The sequence below is a fragment of the Schistocerca americana genome, chromosome 3 (genome assembly GCF_021461395.2).
Source record: "Schistocerca americana isolate TAMUIC-IGC-003095 chromosome 3, iqSchAmer2.1, whole genome shotgun sequence".
NCBI lineage: Eukaryota > Metazoa > Arthropoda > Insecta > Orthoptera > Acrididae > Schistocerca > Schistocerca americana.
Genome location: NC_060121.1, coordinates 617,159,546 through 617,178,381, shown reverse-complemented (window position 1 = coordinate 617,178,381; position 18,836 = coordinate 617,159,546). Strand labels below are relative to the sequence as shown.

The window sequence follows — 18,836 nt, the reverse complement described above, 5'->3', positions numbered from 1 at the left end:
GTGATTATGGTACCATCATCTATTTGAAGTTCATCCATGAAACTTCTTCTTCTATTTTCGGCGTGTCTGACAAGGTGGTACAATGCAGCAGTCTCATCTTCAGTGACTGACTTTGCTTTGGATTTTATTTTAAGTCCCTCCAGTTCCTTACGTTTCAGACTTATTAACTTTGCTTTTATTTTCTTGATGTCTTTTAATCTTGTAGGAATTGCATCTGTCTGATCGTAGAGGTCCCTGAGCACGCTGTAGTAGAATTCTACAGTCTGTTTCCTTTCTCTGGCCATATCTATACTAAAAGATATTAAAACTTTTCTTAGCTTCGGTTTCGCTCGTTGGGTCCACCATTCTATCACACTTGGAAAGTTGTTCAGTGAACGGAGACACATTTCCCAAGCTCTGGTTAGGGCTTCTTCTAAGTCTTTTTCTGATAATAACGATATATTTAGATTCCACTGGCTTCTTACTCTTCGGGTAGGTTGTGGTGTTAAATTTACGCAGGTCAGCAACGCACTGTGATCGGAAAAACTAACAGGAACAGTTTCTGTTTTCAGTACTTTATCTGCTAAATTTTCCGATACGTAAATTCTGTCAATTCTACTACAGGAATTCGCAACAATATGAGTGAAGTTCACCATTGTTGGGTATTTTATTTCCCACGCATCTTTTAATTTTAAATCAACAACAAGACGTCTCAAGTCAGTTGAGTAATTGAAGTTGGGGGTTTGATCCTTTCGACTCAATACACAATTAAAATCTCCCCCTATTATAAGTTGGAGGGGGTTTTTCCTCAGTAAATAAATTACGCTTTCATTAAAGAATGTGGCTCTTGCAGCTCTATTACTGCTACCAGAAGGAGCATATAAATTGACTATAGTAACTCCTGCTACATTTATTCCAATACCTCGCCCCGATTCTAATTTATCAACGTCATGTACAGGGATGCCTTCTCTAACTAAAATGGCCGTGCCAACATTCGTTTCAGTGGAAATATTGTAAAAATCAACGTAATTGGAAAAATTTAATTGTGGGAATACCACTTCCTGTAGGAGAGCAATATCCGTCGCTGACTCATACAGAAACTGTTTCAGAGCAGCTATTTTAACATCCGACTGTATTCTATTAATGTTTAACGTGGTAATCGTATATGACTGTAACATAGGGGAGTGACCTTTTTCCCGCTAGTCCATCATTTCATGCCACTCCATGCCGGATACTTCCTGAGAATCTGACTGGAGACCACCGTCACGGTTTGCATTAGAACCTTTCTTTTTACTTTTCTTGCGGTTTGCATTGACACTAGCCTTCACCGAATGTCTGCTCCGCCCACCCCCTGAACAGTTTTCCACCGAGAGCGGTGTCGGTGGATCTGAGGGGCAGTCGTGTGCCACCATCTCATCTGCCAAAGGCGGCGCAGAAGCAGTTTGCAAACACTCTTCCAATGCCCCATCACTTCTATGAACACTTTCGTTTATTGTTTGTGTGTTATTGTTGTAAAACTCCGCTTCTTTGTCTTGGGATTTGGGCTGTGACGTCGCCTGTTGTTGACAATCACTCGCTACCTCGTCATGTTTGCTTTCAGTTGCATCTGCGAGTGAATCTGTCTGCATTGATTGACGTACGGGTACTGCAGCGCGGGGTTGTGGCGTCACCAAGAGCAGCGCATTGCCATCTACTGGCGCGTCCAGCGCTACAGAATGGGACTCTGATGTCACTTCGACCTGTTCAGGTGATGGTAGCATATTCGATCTGTCTAGTGATGTACTGGACTCAGAGTTCGAATCTATGCTGACAATATTGTCTGAAACAGTTTCCAGTACTGTTTTCTGAATGTCACCTACAACTTTCAGCGATAGGTTGATATCTTCTTCATCTGTGCTACTGCCGTCACAAGTTCGACGTCTCTTGTTAGTGGCTATACTACTTTTTCCAGCCGGATTGTCTACAGTGTCTTTCCTGAGTAAAGGTGGAAATGCTTCAAGAGTATTTTGTGGCCTGTCGTCTACATTCCCCGAAATGCTGGAAACTTCACCACCCGTCATCTGATTTTCAGTCACAAGATCAGCCAGTGTTAACCTTTTACGCTGTTGTAAATTATTCTGCAATACAAACACCTTTTTTGGACAGTTTTGCCGGAACGGGCAAGTGCTCTACCAACTGAGCTACCGAAGCACGACTCACGCCCGGTACTCACAGCTTTACTTCTGCCAGTACCTCGTCTCCTACCTTCCAAACTTTACAGAAGCTCTCCTGCGAACCTTGCAGAACTAGCACTCCTGAAAGAAAGGATATTGCGGAGACATGGCTTAGCCACAGCCTGGGGGATGTTTCCAGAATGAGATTTTCACTCTGCAGCGGAGTGTGCGCTGATATGAAACTTCCTGGCAGATTAAAACTGTGTGCTCGACCGAGACTCGAACTCTGCAAGGTTCGCAGGAGAGCTTCTGTAAAGTTTGGAAGGTAGGAGACGAGGTACTGGCAGAAGTAAAGCTGTGAGTACCGGGCGTGAGTCGTGCTTCGGTATCTCAGTTGGTAGAGCACTTGCCCGCGAAAGGCAAAGGTCCCGAGTTCGAGTCTCGGTCGAGCACACAGTTTTAATCTGCCAGGAAGTTTCATATCAGCGCACACTCCGCTGCAGAGTGAAAATCTCATTCTGGAAGCCTATACCCAGTTTTACATAGTTGGATGAAATACGTTAAAATTATAATGTACGTGTGGCTCACTTCAGGAATGAATGTCAATCTGCCCTCTTGTGTGTTACTTCTTACTCATATTTCCGTAGCGACTTAACGTAACTTTTACTGGTGGGATTTACATACATAACTTTTACGGTGTATCTAATTGTTAACTGTAGCTATTCATTACCTGGAACAATTATGTGATGAACTATGTAACCCACACTGCCTTCGTACTACATGTAGCTTGCGGAGAATTTATGTCTGTGGCACAGCTATCTCTTGTAAAGTCGTCCATAACTTTATATGTACAGCAAGGGATCCTAATATCTTCCCCCTAGGTACTTTCGGTTTCTACAGTTGGTAACAAATGTTTTATCGAGAGAATCTGTTGTTTGCAGTACTGGTAGCTTCCGCGTATGAGTGTATTAAATTTTTTACGCTGAGGTGAGTTAATGCACCTGTAAAATTAACAGCCAGCAATTCCTAGGGTGAACGCAGATTTGCGTTCAAATATTGGGCTGTATTTCAGTCATGTGTTGCAGTTTCTCGTGTTTAATCGCTACAGTCAAGAATGTAGTCTAGATCCCTGTAGCGGCTATTAATACACTCCTGGAAATGGAAAAAAGAACATATTGACACCGGTGTGTCAGACCCACCATACTTGCTCCGGACACTGCGAGAGGGCTGTACAAGCAATGATCACACGCACGGCACAGCGGACACACCAGGAACCGCGGTGTTGGCCGTCGAATGGCGCTAGCTGCGCAGCATTTGTGCACCGCCGCCGTCAGTGTCAGCCAGTTTGCCGTGGCATACGGAGCTCCATCGCAGTCTTTAACACTGGTAGCATGCCGCGACAGCGTGGACGTGAACCGTATGCGCAGTTGACGGACTTTGAGCGAGGGCGTATAGTGGACATGCGGGAGGCCGGGTGGACGTACCGCCGAATTGCTCAACACGTGGGGCGTGAGGTCTCCGCAGTACATCGATGTTGTCGCCAGTGGTCGGCGGAAGGTGCACGTGCCCGTCGACCTGGGACCGGACCGCAGCGACGCACGGATGCACGCCAAGACCGTAGGATCTTACGCAGTGCCGTAGGGGACCGCACCGCCACTTCCCAGCAAATTAGGGACACTGTTGCTCCTGGGGTATCGGCGAGGACCATTCGCAACCGTCTCCATGAAGCTGGGCTACGGTCCCGCACACCGTTAGGCCGTCTTCCGCTCACGCCCCAACATCGTGCAGCCCGCCTCCAGTGGTGTCGCGACAGGCGTGAATGGAGGGACGAATGGAGACGTGTCGTCTTCAGCGATGAGAGTCGCTTCTGCCTTGGTGCCAATGATGGTCGTATGCGTGTTTGGTGCCGTGCAGGTGAGCGCCACAATCAGGACTGCATACGACCGAGGCACACAGGGCCAACACCTGGCATCATGGTGTGGGGAGCGATCTCCTATACTGGCCGTACACCACTGGTGATCGTCGAGGGTACACTGAATAGTGCACGGTACATCCAAACCGTCATCGAACCCATCGTTCTACCATTCCTAGACCGGCAAGGGAACTTGCTGTTCCAACAGGACAATGCACGTCCGCATGTATCCCGTGCCACCCAACGTGGTCTAGAAGGTGTAAGTCAACTACTCTGGCCAGCAAGATCTCCGGATCTGTCCCCCATTGAGCATGTTTGGGACTGGATGAAGCGTCGTCTCACGCGGTCTGCACGTCCAGCACGAACGCTGGTCCAACTGAGGCGCCAGGTGGAAATGGCATGGCAAGCCGTTCCACAGGACTACATCCAGCATCTCTACGATCGTCTCCATGGGAGAATAGCAGCCTGCATTGCTGCGAAAGGTGGATATACACTGTACTAGTGCCGACATTGTGCATGCTCTGTTGCCCGTGTCTATGTGCCTGTGGTTCTGTCAGTGTGATCATGTGATGTATGTGACCCCAGGAATGTGTCAATAAAGTTTCCCCTTCCTGGGACAATGAATTCACGGTGTTCTTATTTCAATTTCCAGGAGTGTATAAACAGAGGGTGTTCGTAATTTCGTCCCCTGTGTTGTTCCTATTTTCGTCCCGGGACGAAATTTGGAACTGTTGTTAAAAACTGATTGTATCTGCTATTTGTAACGATTTCCCATATTCATGATATGGGAAAACAGAAGCGGGGGGGGGGGGGGGGGAAGGGTGGTATGGGGAGATGGATCCGTTAGACGAAATGCATGGTTTGCTATCACGTAACATATATGTTGACATATAACTTCATATGCGACACTTGAAAATAATGTGAAAATTTGTTCAGTTATGAACTTCCATTAGGTTTATAATAGTAAAAGTGTTTGTCAATGTTACAGTGGAAAAATGGATTTGAATTAATTTTAATTTGGATAATTTTTTGGGGGGATAAATTGCAAATACTTTTTTCTGTTTATATTTTTGGAGTGTTAATGTGTATGTTAAATAGTAGCTTTAGTGTATTATAAAAATTTAACTGTAACGTGCCTACAAGTGGAGGATAAATGCAGGAAAAGGTTTAACTATTTGCAGCCTTTTCCATATCCTTACAGGGCTTATACAGGTCCTGATGAAATTTGCGACCCCTGCCTCGCCTGCAGGAGTTGTAATGTATCCTACTGTGCTGTATGCAGACTTTGCCAGCTCTCGTTTGACACTTCATATGATTTGATGGCTCCAATAGTTTGTTACTAGTGTATATCGTCCAGTAAAACATTCACAATTAAAAACAGTTGTAGCCTTCTTAACGCTTTTGTAGAACCACGTTTATAATGGCATTGAACTCGTATCTTCATCATGACTTGTGAGTTGTATTTGGTTTTATTGCGTGACGTTTGTAAGATATGTAACGCTGTTTCTCCGAAAGTGCGATACCCATCTTATATTTCGTACCTCCAATAGCAGATTTTTTTGTAACGTCACAAAATCCGCAGTACGTACGCTGTCGGCAACATGAGAGACGCGTGGGAAATCTGAACTAAATGAGCGAAGTGAGTGAGAGTCAGACTGTTCGCTTTGTTACATTATTCCTGGAGGAGTGACGCAAGCAGTCGTTCCTTCCGCCGTGTCTCGATCTACATAGCTGCTGAATAACAGAACATGACACCTTTGTTTTATTCTACAGGTCCAGAGGGCGTGCGTCTACTTTCTGAAGTTGACATACAGAAAAAAAGACGGAGCCGCAGTGGAGTCATATTCGCTAAGGGGTCTTACGCCAATTCTTTTCAAAGGAAATGTGCCAGCAGTTCCCTCGTCGTAATGGTCGTTTTACCGTATAGACAAGCTTCAACCGCCTGCCATCTTTGTTAATCACTTAATGCTTGAAAGTGAGACGAAAATTACACAGAAACCCTTGAGACAGTTCTCCAGATCCTCAGAAACGTACCTGGTCGATATTTCAATCCTCCATTTGTCACAAGATTAGCTTATCAGTTCTTATGAATTGTTAATTAAAATGTAATGAAAGTTTTAAAACTAGTGATCTTTTCCTCAGCCCTTCTTCCATTACTACTTACAACTATTAATTTCTATTCATGCTTCATTCTCTACATTTCTCAGAGTAACGAGGCTTCACAAGATGCACAGAAATGTTGGAAAATGTAGACCCAACAGTGGATTTTCGTCTTCAGGTCGCAGCTCGTCGAGCCCCTGCTTTCATCTTACGACACCGAAGACGAAGTTAGCGGAAAGATTTCAGCGGAAGACACATCCAGAGAGAAGAAATCCACGCCAATAGAACGGTAAATCAACAAACAATAATATGAGTATATAGAAAACATTTTACCACCGTAAGCTCACGAAAGTAATTTATCGAATTGATATTATGTTTTTAATTTCAGGGCTTCCACTGAGGAACTGGAAGGTGAAGAATCACCATCTCCTGTGCCTTTCTTAAAACTGGTAAGGAAATTACCTACTGAAAATTACACTTAGCACTACAGTCCTTTGTACACAGATTTGACACATTGTTCTAATGTTTGTAGAATTAAATTGTATTGTGTTCCGAAGGATCTCCTTATTCTCGTAGCATACATCGAAATATACTACTTTGCTCACATAGCCAAAAAACGAAGATTCATGTGATGTAACGATGCATCCACCGCGTTCAGTCACGGGTTTCTTTCGGAATTAATAAAAAAAAAACATATCAGTGGAAAATCATACAATACTGTGTGTCAGATGTACAATCCAAATAACTTATTCCTCTACTTAAAAAATGGTTCAAATGGCTCTAAGGACTATGGGACTTAACATCGGAGGTCATCAGTCCCCTAGACTTAGAAACTACTTAAACCTAACTAACCTAAGGACATCACACACATCCATGCCCGAGGCAGGGTTCGAACCTGCGACCGTAGCAGCAGCACGGTTCCGGACTGAAGCGCCTAGAACCGCTCGGCCACAACGGCCGGCTCCTCTACTTAGTTCACACATCAGATAGCTGGGTCGTGCGATCTCTAGTAGAAACCTATGCGTTTCCTTTTATCTTTTATTTCTCCTTCCTAAATGCTAGAAACTTGTTATTTTAGAAAATTCGTATATTCCAAAATTTCTATCTTCTATTCATAAATCGTTAATTTTAAGATTTTCATTTCTTAATTATATTTAAGTTTGCAAAAGTTCAAAGCTGCAGCGTTAGTAGTCCTTACTACCAATAAGAAATATCAAATAAGTTTCACATTATGTGGTTGTGCAACTTCATATTTTGAAAGTACGACCTGTCTTGGTAATTAGGTGGCAGTACGTTTGTAAATGGCAGCAAAAAAAAAAAAAAAAAAAATAATGAAACGGACGTACCGTTGGTCTTTCCGAGGCCTAGTCGGATGGAGTTCCGCTACTGATCACTATGTCAGCTTCTTTGACTTCGTATCTTTTCCTTTACGGAATCAGTTTCACCTTCGTGCTCTGTCTTTTACGTTTTTCTTCCCAATCTGCATTTTTCCTAGTCAGCAATTCACAAGCGTAAGGTGTTAATACTGGTCACTATCACATTCGTCTGCTTGTCACTTTTGTTATGTAATGTTAAGTGTTCTCTAAATATTCGAGAATAGCCCTGTTACCTATTAGATTTCAAGAACAGGCTGCGTAACCTTCTACTTTCCACTCCTTTTAATCACTCTAGACATAAAACTGACGGCTGCCAACTTCTTTCTTTGCAGATTATGCTGTATCAAACTTACCACTAGACGACTTGTTTCTTTCCCATCAATCTCCTCTTCCTCTTCTTTTACCACGCATTACGGAAACTTTTTCTCCGTATACAATATCGATTTACTCTGGCGTCCAGTCATTTATTGCACTGTTTCTTCTGAACTTAAGAGATCTTCATTATCTACACCTTGTAGGTTAACTTCTAAACATTTTATGTTTCTAAATTGGATAATTTTTCTATCGACCATCTCCATAACAACTTTACATTTCAGTATCATCTATTATTTATTCTAATCAATACCTCCTCATTAGTTATGTGATCTACCCATCTAACCTTCAGCATTCTTCTGTAGCACCACATTTCAAAAGCATCTATTCTCTTCTTGTCCAAACTATTTATCGTCCATGTTTCACTTCCATACATGGCTACACTCCATACAAATACTTTCAGAAACGACTTCCTGACACTTAAATCTATACTCGATGTTAGCAAATTCCTCTTCTTCAGAAACGCTTTCCTTGCCATTACCAGTCTACATTTTATATCCTCTTTACTTCGACCATCGTCAGTTATTTTGCTCCCCAAATAGCAAAACTCCTTTACTACTTTAAGTGTCTCATTTCCTATTCTAATTCCCTCAGCATCACCCGACTTAATTCGACTACATTCCATTATCCTTGTTTTGCTTTTGTTGATGTTCATCTTATATCCTCCTTTCAAGACACTGTCCATTCCGTTCAACTGATCTTCCAAGTCCTTTGCTGTCTCTGACAGAATTAGAATGTCATCGGCGAACCTCAACGTTTTTATTTCTTCTCCATGGACTTTAATACCTACTCCGAATTTTTCTTTTGTTTCCTTTACTGCTTCCTCAATATACAAATTGAATAATATCGGGGAGAGGCTACAACCCTGTCTCACTCCCTTCCCAACCGCTGCTTCCCTTTCACGCCCCTCGACTCTTATAACTGCCATCTGGTTTCTGTACAAATTGTAAATAGCCTTTCGCTCCCTGTATTTTACCCATACCACCTTCAGAATTTGAAAGAGAGTATTCCAGTCAACATTGTCAAAAGCTTTCTCTATACAAATGCTAGAAATGTAGGTTTGCCTTTCCTTAATCTATTTTCTAAGATAAGTCGTAGGGTCAGTATTGCCCCACGCGTTCCAACATTTCTGCGGAATCCAAACTGATCTTCGCCGAGGTCGGCTTCCACCAGTTTTTCCATTCGTCTGTAAAGAATTCGCGTTAGTATTTTGCAGCTGTGACTTATTAAACTGATAGTTCCGTAATTTTCACATCTGTCAACACTTGTTTCTTTGGGATTGAAATTATTATATTCTTCTTGAAGTCTGAGGGTATTTCGCCTGCCTCATACATCTTGCTCACCAGATGGTAGATTTTTGTCAGGACTGGCTCTCCCAACGCCGTCAGTAGTTCTAATGGAATGTTGTCTACTCCTGGGGCCTTGTTTCGACTCAGGTCATTCAGTGCTCTGTCAAACTCTTCACGCAGTATCGTATCTCCCATTTCATCTTCATCTACATCCTCTTCCATTTCCATAATATTGTCCTCAAGTACATCGCCATTGTATAGACTCTCTATATACTCCTTCCACCTTTCTGCTTTCCCTTCTTTGTTTAGAACTGGGTTTACATCTGAGCTCTTGATATTCATACAGGTGGCTCTTTTTTCTCCAAAGGTCATGTAAGTCGCGTAAATAACGGGCCGCTGATTTGGTGATGACGCCCGATGGTGACTCAGATGGGTTCCATAGGATTTACATTAGGCGGATTTGTGCGCCGAGAAATCAACACGAGTTCTCTATAATGCTCGTCAAACCACTGTAGCACGGTTATGGCTCCGAGACACCGGCAGTTATACTGCCGGCGTTCACCTCGATGCCGGCGTTTGAGGTGACGACCATCTACCTAGTGCAGCAAAAGTGTGATTCACCCTAAGAGCCGACACGTTTCCGCTGATCGTCGATCTAAATGCGATGGTCCCGTGCCCACTGCAATCGTAACTGACGTTGTCGATGCCTCAACATGTGAATATGTACGGGTGCTCTGCTGTGGAGTTCCATGTTCAATAATGTGCGATGAACGCTGTGCTCTGAAATACTTGTGCGTGGACCAATATGTTGCTCTTTAGCCAGAGATGCCACAGATCGCCATCTATTCTACTGTACAGAGCAGACAAGCCTCCGAATTCTATGTTCTGTGAAGAGTCGTGGACGTCCAACCATTTAGCACCTAGTGGTATTTTCACTGTCCTGTACTTCTTTCCGTAGAGTCCCACGACAGTGGCACGTGAAAATTCAACCAGCTTAGCCGTTTTCCAGATATTCACAGGGGCTGTGTAATAATCAAAATGGCTCTGAGCACTATGCAACTTAACTTCTGAGGTCATCAGTCGCCTAGAACTTAGAACTAATTAAACCTAACTAACCTAAGGACATCACACACATCCATGCCCGAGGCAGGATTCGAACCTGCGACCGTAGCAGTCCCGCGGTTCCGGACTGCTGTGTAATAATAATACGTCATTTGTCAAAGTCGCTTATCTCAAGGAATCGTCCCATTTGCGGCCCATGTCCTTGCTAGGACGATCCCCTATCCGTGTCTGCTCCGCTTACATACTTGGATGCCGCCTGGTGACGTTGCGGGAACGTGACGCGGCAACGGAAGCATGTAAGCGGAGCAGACATGGACAGGAGATCACCCTAGCGAAGATATGCATTGCAGATTGGGAAATCTATTGAGATGAGCTACTTTGACATTGAGCAGATTATTATTACGCAGAATCTGTAAACGAGTATCTCGAAAACGGCGCACAACCGTTCATCGTACATTGTGAACATGGAAGTCTGCCATCATCGAGATGAACGACGGCTCGAAATGTTCTGCGTGCCACCGACGCCGACTGGTGGGGGCAGTATTATGCTATGGGAGACACTCTCCTGAACTTGCACGTAAACTGTGGTGGTAATCGAAGACATGCTTACAGTTGCGAACCACCTGCAACCCTTCACGCTTGATGTCTTCCCGACGGCGATGTCATCGTTCAGCAGTATAACTGCCCGTGACTCAGAACCGTGCTACAGTGATTTGAGTAGCATTATAGTGAACTGACGGTGATGTCTCGGCGACCAAATTCGTCTGATGTAAATCCTATTGAGCTATCTGCGTCGCTATCGGGCGCTGTCACAACGTGCGAAAATCAGCATCCCGTTATTTACGTGAATTACATGACCTGTGCGTAGGCATCTAATCCAACCTACCTCCACAAACGTACCAACAAATTGTCGGATCCGTGATGCGCAGAATGAGTGATGTATTTCGTTCCAAAGACGGACAAACAAGTTCTTAAGCAGGTATATTCTTCAGTATACACAACTTAGTTGAACCAATGTTTTTCTCAAAGGAGTTATAGCACAGACTCCTCTTCGATATTGAATCAATATCTATGAATCCTAGACGGAATGGACATTCACTTTCGTTTTACTTGTTTAGTTTACGGCTTGAAAATCGTCCATTGAACTAACTTCACTTCTAAAGACGGCTTTTCGTTTGACTGATTAAAATGCAATGTTTTCTGGTTACAACGTATTATCTTGCACGCAGGGGTGAGGAGGCTGACTTTTGTGTCTTCATTCTTCTAGAATAAAACAGTTACAGCAATATTCCAGTTTTTGGAAACTGTCTGCCTTTGCAACCATTCCTTAATTAATTTTGCCAGTATCTTTAGTATTAAAATTTTATTCGTGGTTGTCAATGAGCACTTGAGATGCACGTTTTAAGAGTAGAAACAATCAGCTGCACAAATTTTTATTACATTAACTTCTTGACTAATTTCGGCAAATTAATGCATCATTAATCATACAATTAAGCTTACATTGGAAAGCTGCTGTCAAGCAAAGTTTGGAAGATAGAGTCCTACAAGAAATGGGTGTAGAATAAAAATTTAGTGATTACTAGGGTTGAATGACGATTAACAGCACATTAATAACAATAAATGTACAGTATTAAACAAAATAAAAGTTCCTTCGTTGAAATTTTTACATAGCACTGTCGAGCAGTTAAAAAGTAACGTAATAAGTGCGAAGATATGATGCCAAAAAAAACTTCGTATCATAAGCAAAACACTGAAACAGCACGAGACTTATGATGATTAGCGCCAATAGACTGATAGTTTAAACATAAAAGATTTCATTAATGTGAGAAGCAATGAGCGCTGGTATACCTAAAAGCTTACCAAGACTAAACACAATGAGGACGCTTGTGTGTCTAACGTAAGTCGAACGAAACTGAACATCACTTTGAATCTTAAGTCACGTGCTAATCAAGCGTATAAATTTTTACGCGAAAATGACAAAGCTTGTAAAACGGGCCGAAGAATGCGTTCAATGGTCCGGCTTATTTAATGTTCAGCTGATGGTGGCGCCGTGGGCTGACGGAGAAGAGGCGCTGCAATGAACTTTCCAGTATCTTGACGTAGAGGCCGGCCGCAGGATACGAGTTTCCAACGACGCGAGTAAGTGGGCCCCGCCCCGGCTAAGACATCCCATTCGATAGCGAACGCGAGGTCCCAGTGCGTATTTACAAGTTGTCATTCTGTTTAGGACCTCTACCTATAACTCTTATAAATGCTAACTGCAGCATAGCACATGTACGTTAGTAACTTAAAACTTTAGCTAGATAAAAGCGTAACGCAGGAAAATGTATTAGGCACACTGACCATTATGCAGATAGGTAGCCCGCGGCTCTGACTAAGCATCACAGTTAAAATGTATTCAAAAATATACAAAAATAAATTAAGTTAAAAAGCACTAATACATCTTGAGCAGATAACAAAGTTAAAAAAAAAGTAAACAACAGATGCAAATGCATGCAAACAGGAAGGTTGCAAGTCATTTGAATCGACAGCCTACAAATGAGCACCTTTACTACGTGATGTAACACACTGGTTAAATAAATAAGGAGGTTACAAATCATTTGAAAAGAAAGGGAATACAATCAAAAATCAACCTCTTTCTAAACGAGAGCTGATCAAAAATGGTTCAAATGGCTCTGAGCACTATGGGACTCAACTGCTGAGGTCATTAGTCCCCTAGAACTTAGAACTAGTTAAACCTAACTAACCTAAGGACATCACAAACATCCATGCCCGAGGCAGGATTCGAACCTGCGACCGTAGCGGTCTTGCGGTTCCAGACTGCAGCGCCTTTAACCGCACGGCCACTTCGGCCGGCGAGCTGATCATTCAGCATATCTTTGGAGGTCGGTGGGAAAGCTTATAAATGTTTATCTCTTCTAAAAGATTCAATTTGCACCCTTTATCACTATGTGCAAGATTTCAGTATCAACTAATGAAAGCGGTGGGTGTAAGTACTTTTCAGCTTTATGGTTCAAGTGGTTCAAATGGCTCTGAGCACTATGGGACTTAACTTCTAAGGTCATCAGTCCCCTAGAACTTACAACTACTTAAACCTAACTAACCTAAGGACATCACACACATCCATGCCCGAGGCAGGATTCGAACCTGCGACGTAGCGGTCGCGCGGTTCCAGACTGTAGCGTCTTTAACCGCTTGGCCACCCCGGCCCGCTCAGCTTTATGATGTTCTGCGAACGTAGACTTAAAAGCATTCTCGCCGTCTTTGTTCAATAGATATTCATGGAACCGAGTCTTAAATGCCCTTCTTGTTTGTCCTATATAAAATCCTGGACATTCAAAATGGTTCAAATGGCTCTGAGCACTATTGGACTTAACATCTGAGGTCATCAGTCCCCTACAACTTAGAACTACTTAAACCTAACTATCCTAAGGACATCACACACATTCATGCCCGAGGCAGGATTCGAACCTGCGACCGTAGCGGTCGCGCGGGGCCATACTGAAGTGCCTAGAACCGCTCGGCGACAATGGCCGGCTCTGGACATTCGCTGCACTGAATTTTGTATATCCCAGATTTTAGACTTTTATCTGTAGGAGGTCTGTCGTTATGTATGAGAAGAAGCATAGTAAGATTATTGATGGTAAACGCCTCAACGCGGTCGTATTTTTTAAATTACCATCTATGAATGGAATAGAAAAATATTTCTTTGCAGTAGGGTCATCTTTATTCAGTAAAAATATACCGTTCCGTGACAACAGCAGACGTGTTCAAGAGACCTCAAACATCCAGTCACTCACAGGACGAAAAAATGCAATTCTATGCCTATAGGGATGGCAGAAAGGAACATGGACGGTAATGCGTTTTATATAGATGTCAGACTTAAATTTCCCATCTATTAGCCACAATTTCAGGTCAAGGAAGCTGAATTCATGGTACTGTTCTCGATTTCGTACGTGAATTTAATTTTCAGTCGAAAGATGTTCAGTGTATCGCTAAGAGATATGAACTCGTCGACACCACCTTTGAACTATGCAGGGTATAACGGTATCAGTAGTACTACTTGTCTTCAAAAGTTTAGTGATTCCTATTGAAACACAATGACTTTCTGCAGCGTTGAATTTGTTGGCATATAGAATTACGTTCTACATAACTGGTATTACAAGAAAATTTTCATTATTTTCATTATTCACTGTGTTTTTGGTTCCTTTCTGGGTCTGCAGAAAAAAATTGATCTATAGAAACCCTAAACAAAATCCTGCATTAGTTTTGCAGTATGAGTCCTGTAATAATTTGGTGACAAAATTCTGTGTTAAAGAATGAAGTGTGATGTCTACCTGAAGTAAATTTACTTTGGATTTATTTGTTTATTTACTTATCGTACAGTTTTCAAGTACGCTATTAAAATTAAACACAAACTGTAACACATGTAACTGACGAACAGACGTTTATACTTTTATCGTAATAATAGTGTTGCTTATTTCCATTAGAAAATCGTCGGAGTTCCATTATGCCCTATTGGGACTATGCGTACCAATGTGGCAACCTGTTTCCCTGGCTGCTCAGCAATCTCATTCTGGGGATGGAGCATTACCCGTCTCTTCGTACCTTTGTTATTGCCATACGTTTTGTTTATCAATGTTTCATTTAGTTTTTCACATACTCTCGAAGACAATCCATAGCCTCAAACTACATACCTTGGGATTATCCTAGTCCTCGAGGCTTTCTTCCAAAAATCCCTTGTTCATCCCAATGAGAACAGTGATATTCTACACTGAATATAATTCATGCGAAATCACTCTTGGACAGACATTCGCCTCAGTGTTCGAGAAGCTACGTTACAATGAGCTTGCCCATCTCTCTCTTAACATTGTCTAGTTTTCCCACAGGTATCAGACTTTTAACATTCCACACATTACTTCAAAAAACTTAATTATCTGCCCCTCTACTGACAGCTCCTTCCCTGGCAGTGCTCAAATAAGTTTGAAAGGACCGCACTGTACATTCGTTCGTCTCTCTCTCTTTTTTTTTCCAAGGACGTGTTCATGATAAGAGCATACTCGAAAGTTACACATACTGTGGATACACGTTTCGTGTATTTGCAGCAATGGTTTCCATTTGCGTCTGCATCCCCAAGACCTTGATAATTGCCGACACTTCCCCCTTTACCACTCCAAGAGATAAATGAGTCAGGATTCCCCACTGTCTGTGGACACTGCTGTAGTCAGAAAACGAGTGACCTACGGCTTATCGTAAATTCTGGGATGTTATAACTCACTACATTCAGTCAAACTGTTGGACTGAATGGTGTTCTTTACACTGGTGCTCGAAAGTGAGATCCACTATATAAAGGCGAAACCCCTTTCCAGTAGACATAATTGAACGCATTTGCACTGAATCCTCTTTTTACGTAACCGTCAGGTTTGTTGGTCTAGTGGCAAAGGGCCTTGCCTGTATACCAAAAAATACCGGCATTGAATCTCCTTCCAAGCACTTTTTTCAGTCTGCCTTTAACCTAGCATTCACCTCTCACTGTTGTGCAGATTCGTCAGAAGCAACACGTGGTTCGAATTGCCCGTAGAACTATAGCTCCATCTTTCCCATTCCCCATTCCCAGTTCAATAACTGGGGTGAATTAGGGACGCGTAAGGTGCCGAAGTGGCGTCCAGTTTATTGAAAGACTTGCACTGTATCGTTGTGCTATCTTGTCGAACTTTCAAGCAATTTCATCGGGAGAAATAATTAATTCAGGGTTGTGCGGTAAGCGAAATGCATGTTGACACAATCCAGTCGTCACTGAGGCGTTGTTACAAAACGGCATCACAGTTCACGATTATTATTCGCGAAGGAGAATTTTGTTTGTGGGTCCATACATAGGGGTACGCATAAACTTATGCACAGAAGGGACAAGAATAAATATTGCCATTTTTTTAATATAAACGAGTTAGTCAGTTTCGAGATGTGTCATTTCAAAAGAATTGCGATCAGCCACGTAATGCTACAATTGGCTAAATGAGAGGTTTCGTGGAACCAGAGAAATTCAGTTGTAGAAGTTCGTGAAAACTGAGCAATGAATAAAATCTTCGTGTTCCAGAATCCAGGGGAAGACAAGCACGTCCTATTGTTGCTCAGGAGATAAAATATATCTTTTGGAAGCAGCAGTTCGACAACTGTATCCACAAATATACTTAATTGTTTTTTTATTTCCTATTTACTTACATTTAACTTTTTGGAACTAGTTTTGGGGACACAGCCCCATTCTCAAACCTCCATTCTTGTTGAAAGCCAGTCAGGTAGCATTCAGTGACAGTGAATGGAAATATCTTGTTTCACAGTACCGTTTCTCGACGGCTGGAGAGCGGTTCGTCCTCGCGCTAGGCTTGATGGCTGGCTTGGGTGCGGCCGCCGTCAAACCTATAGACAACCTGCTATTTGGGGACTTCAGTAAGACTATGGTGGACTACGGTGGAGCCCTGGCGAATGCAACGGCGTCCGGAACAACAGTCTCCGACAAGGAGACGGCAGCTTTCCTAGATGGCGCCAAGAACTACGCCATGTACTCCTGCATCGTGGGCGCAGTAAACTTTCTCTTCATTTACGTTTGCATCTCTACCTTCAACTGCGTCGCACATAGGCAGGTATGTTTCCCATAAATTAAAAAATAGTCGTGAGACTTCAGACCGTTTTCAGCTTAACGCATTCGTCAGCGTGAAAGACAGATGAAAGGAATGAAACGGTACACAGTCGACAGTGTTCGTGGCTTGGTTGTTGGGGTTGTAATTGAACTGTGCAGCCCTGGTGCGAATGGAAGCCAGTAAATGGGACAGTGCTCGCTCGCGCCGCCCTCGTGAATTTGCAGCTTGTTTGCGTCGGCTCTTCTTATGACGTTGCGGTTTGAATCAACATTTAACTTATAACGGATACGCAGATGAAAATGAAACAGATGGTAAACAAAGTAAGTAAACTGTTTATTATTTCAAAATTTTAGTACGTTTACCCCAGTGTGCCACAAGACGGTCAATGCGTTCACGGAAAAATATTTGCGGTTGACTACGGAAACGTTATTGTACCTAGGCGTGCACATCTTCGTCCGAATCAAATCGACGGCCACGAACGTATTTTTCTTCAGGGCTCCAAAAATATGAACAGCACATGGTGAGCGATCGGAACTGTATGGAGGATGTGTAAGGGATTCCCTGGGAGACTTGTGCAGCATAATCGAAATAACCGTGGCGCCAAGAGGCCGAAGGGCCCCACATGTGTTAATGTTGCTCGTGTACGCTGCAGACGTTCCACATCCTCCATAAAGTCCCGATCGCTCACCATGTGCTTTTCATCCTATTGGAGTCATGGAAAAAAACATTCGTGCCTGTCGATTTGCTTCTGATGAAGATTTGCACGCCTGTGTACACCCATGGTTCCGTAGGCAATCACAAACATTTTTCCTTGAAGCCACTGGCCGTCTTGTATCACAGTTACAGCCGTTACTTTTGAAATAATAAATAATTTACTTGTTTTCTTTCCCCCTATCTAGCTTCCGTTTGACTGACCCATACAGGAACTGCTTAGATAACTTCTTGCACGACCTTTATCACTTGCAGCACTTCCTTAAGGCAGGATATCGCTACGTGTCTCCATCGTGGATGGCACAATGCGGCTTGCGCACGCTGTTCGGTCTGTCGACATGTCTCGGTGTCATTTCAGGCTTGGATGACGTGCTCCACATAAGGTAAGAAAGATCGTCAGTTCGGGAAATTGTTCGCCGAAATGGAATACGGTGGTGGACTGAAAAGTAATGCCTCCGAGTATTTTACTCCGTTGTCAGTATCGGTTGAGGTACCTATTATATATCACGTGTATTAATCGGTTTAATTTCCCGCTTCGGTGACCCGAGTTGCAACTTTTTGCCGCGAGAGGGCTCCAAATCGTAGCAAGTGATACAAGACGGTGTGTAACGGAAGTATGTCCGTGCTTGAAAGACACTCAGAAAATAGGAAGCACGAATTCGAAGAATTCGTTCACACATGTGGCACTCTCTCCTTCAGAATGACAGTGCCGGCCCACACACGAACGCTGCAACATCAGCAACAATCCAACGTCCTGGGGTTCACTGTCATCGGTCTTCCTCCATCAATGCCGACTTGGCCATATCCGATTTCCATCAGTTTCCGAAACTTACAGAATACCTTCGAGGACTTCACTTTGATAGTGACGAAGCAGTGCAAGGAGACATGAAGTGGTTGCTCCGTCCAAAAAGTCAATCGACCTACAGTAACAAATCAACAAACTGGTCTCTCCTTGGGAGAAACGTGTTTGTCACCCGGGTGGTTATGTTGAGATATAAATATGTATACATGAAGAATAAAGACATAGAATGTCAATAAAACTTTGTTTTTAAAAAATTTAAGAGTTTTCACGTAAAAAATTCGGAGGATTTACTTTTCAGCCCGCCTTGCACGACAGTGCAGTTGCTATTGTAAAACGCAGATGATTGAAGATCTGCCTCGTAATGATCTCTTGCGGTCAACATACAGCTGAGGACCGCTCTGACCGTTCCCTATGAATTACGGCTCGTTTTCACACCTAGTAGAAT

At 43.0% G+C, this 18,836-nt stretch overlaps 2 protein-coding genes across 2 annotated transcripts in view; both read left to right on the top strand.

The window, feature by feature from the left end:
- The first annotated feature begins 4,878 nt into the window (after positions 1 to 4,878).
- Positions 4,879 to 16,777, top strand: LOC124606256. Its single transcript, XM_047138233.1, has 5 exons — positions 4,879 to 4,886; positions 6,323 to 6,433; positions 6,533 to 6,593; positions 16,579 to 16,713; positions 16,748 to 16,777. The coding sequence occupies exons 1-5, from the start codon at positions 4,879 to 4,881 to the stop codon at positions 16,775 to 16,777; spliced, it is 345 nt and encodes a 114-aa protein (XP_046994189.1).
- LOC124606255 (ATP-dependent translocase ABCB1-like) overlaps positions 16,755 to 18,836 on the top strand; it is a 150,669-nt gene continuing 148,587 nt past the window's right edge. Inside the window, exon 1 of the mRNA XM_047138232.1 lies at positions 16,755 to 16,881. Coding sequence (XP_046994188.1) covers positions 16,798 to 16,881 — 84 coding nt within the window. The 5' untranslated portion in view covers positions 16,755 to 16,797. The remainder of the gene's footprint in view (positions 16,882 to 18,836) is intronic.

What these genes read in the sequence shown, in the direction of transcription:
- LOC124606256 (XM_047138233.1), top strand. An exon ending in CTGTGCCTTTCTTAAAACTG is followed by an intron (nt 6,594 to 16,578) that starts GTAAGGAAATTA and finishes CTTGTTTCACAG; the next exon opens with TACCGTTTCTCGACGGCTGG. An exon ending in CTATGGTGGACTACGGTGGA is followed by an intron (nt 16,714 to 16,747) that starts GCCCTGGCGAAT and finishes CCGGAACAACAG; the next exon opens with TCTCCGACAAGGAGACGGCA.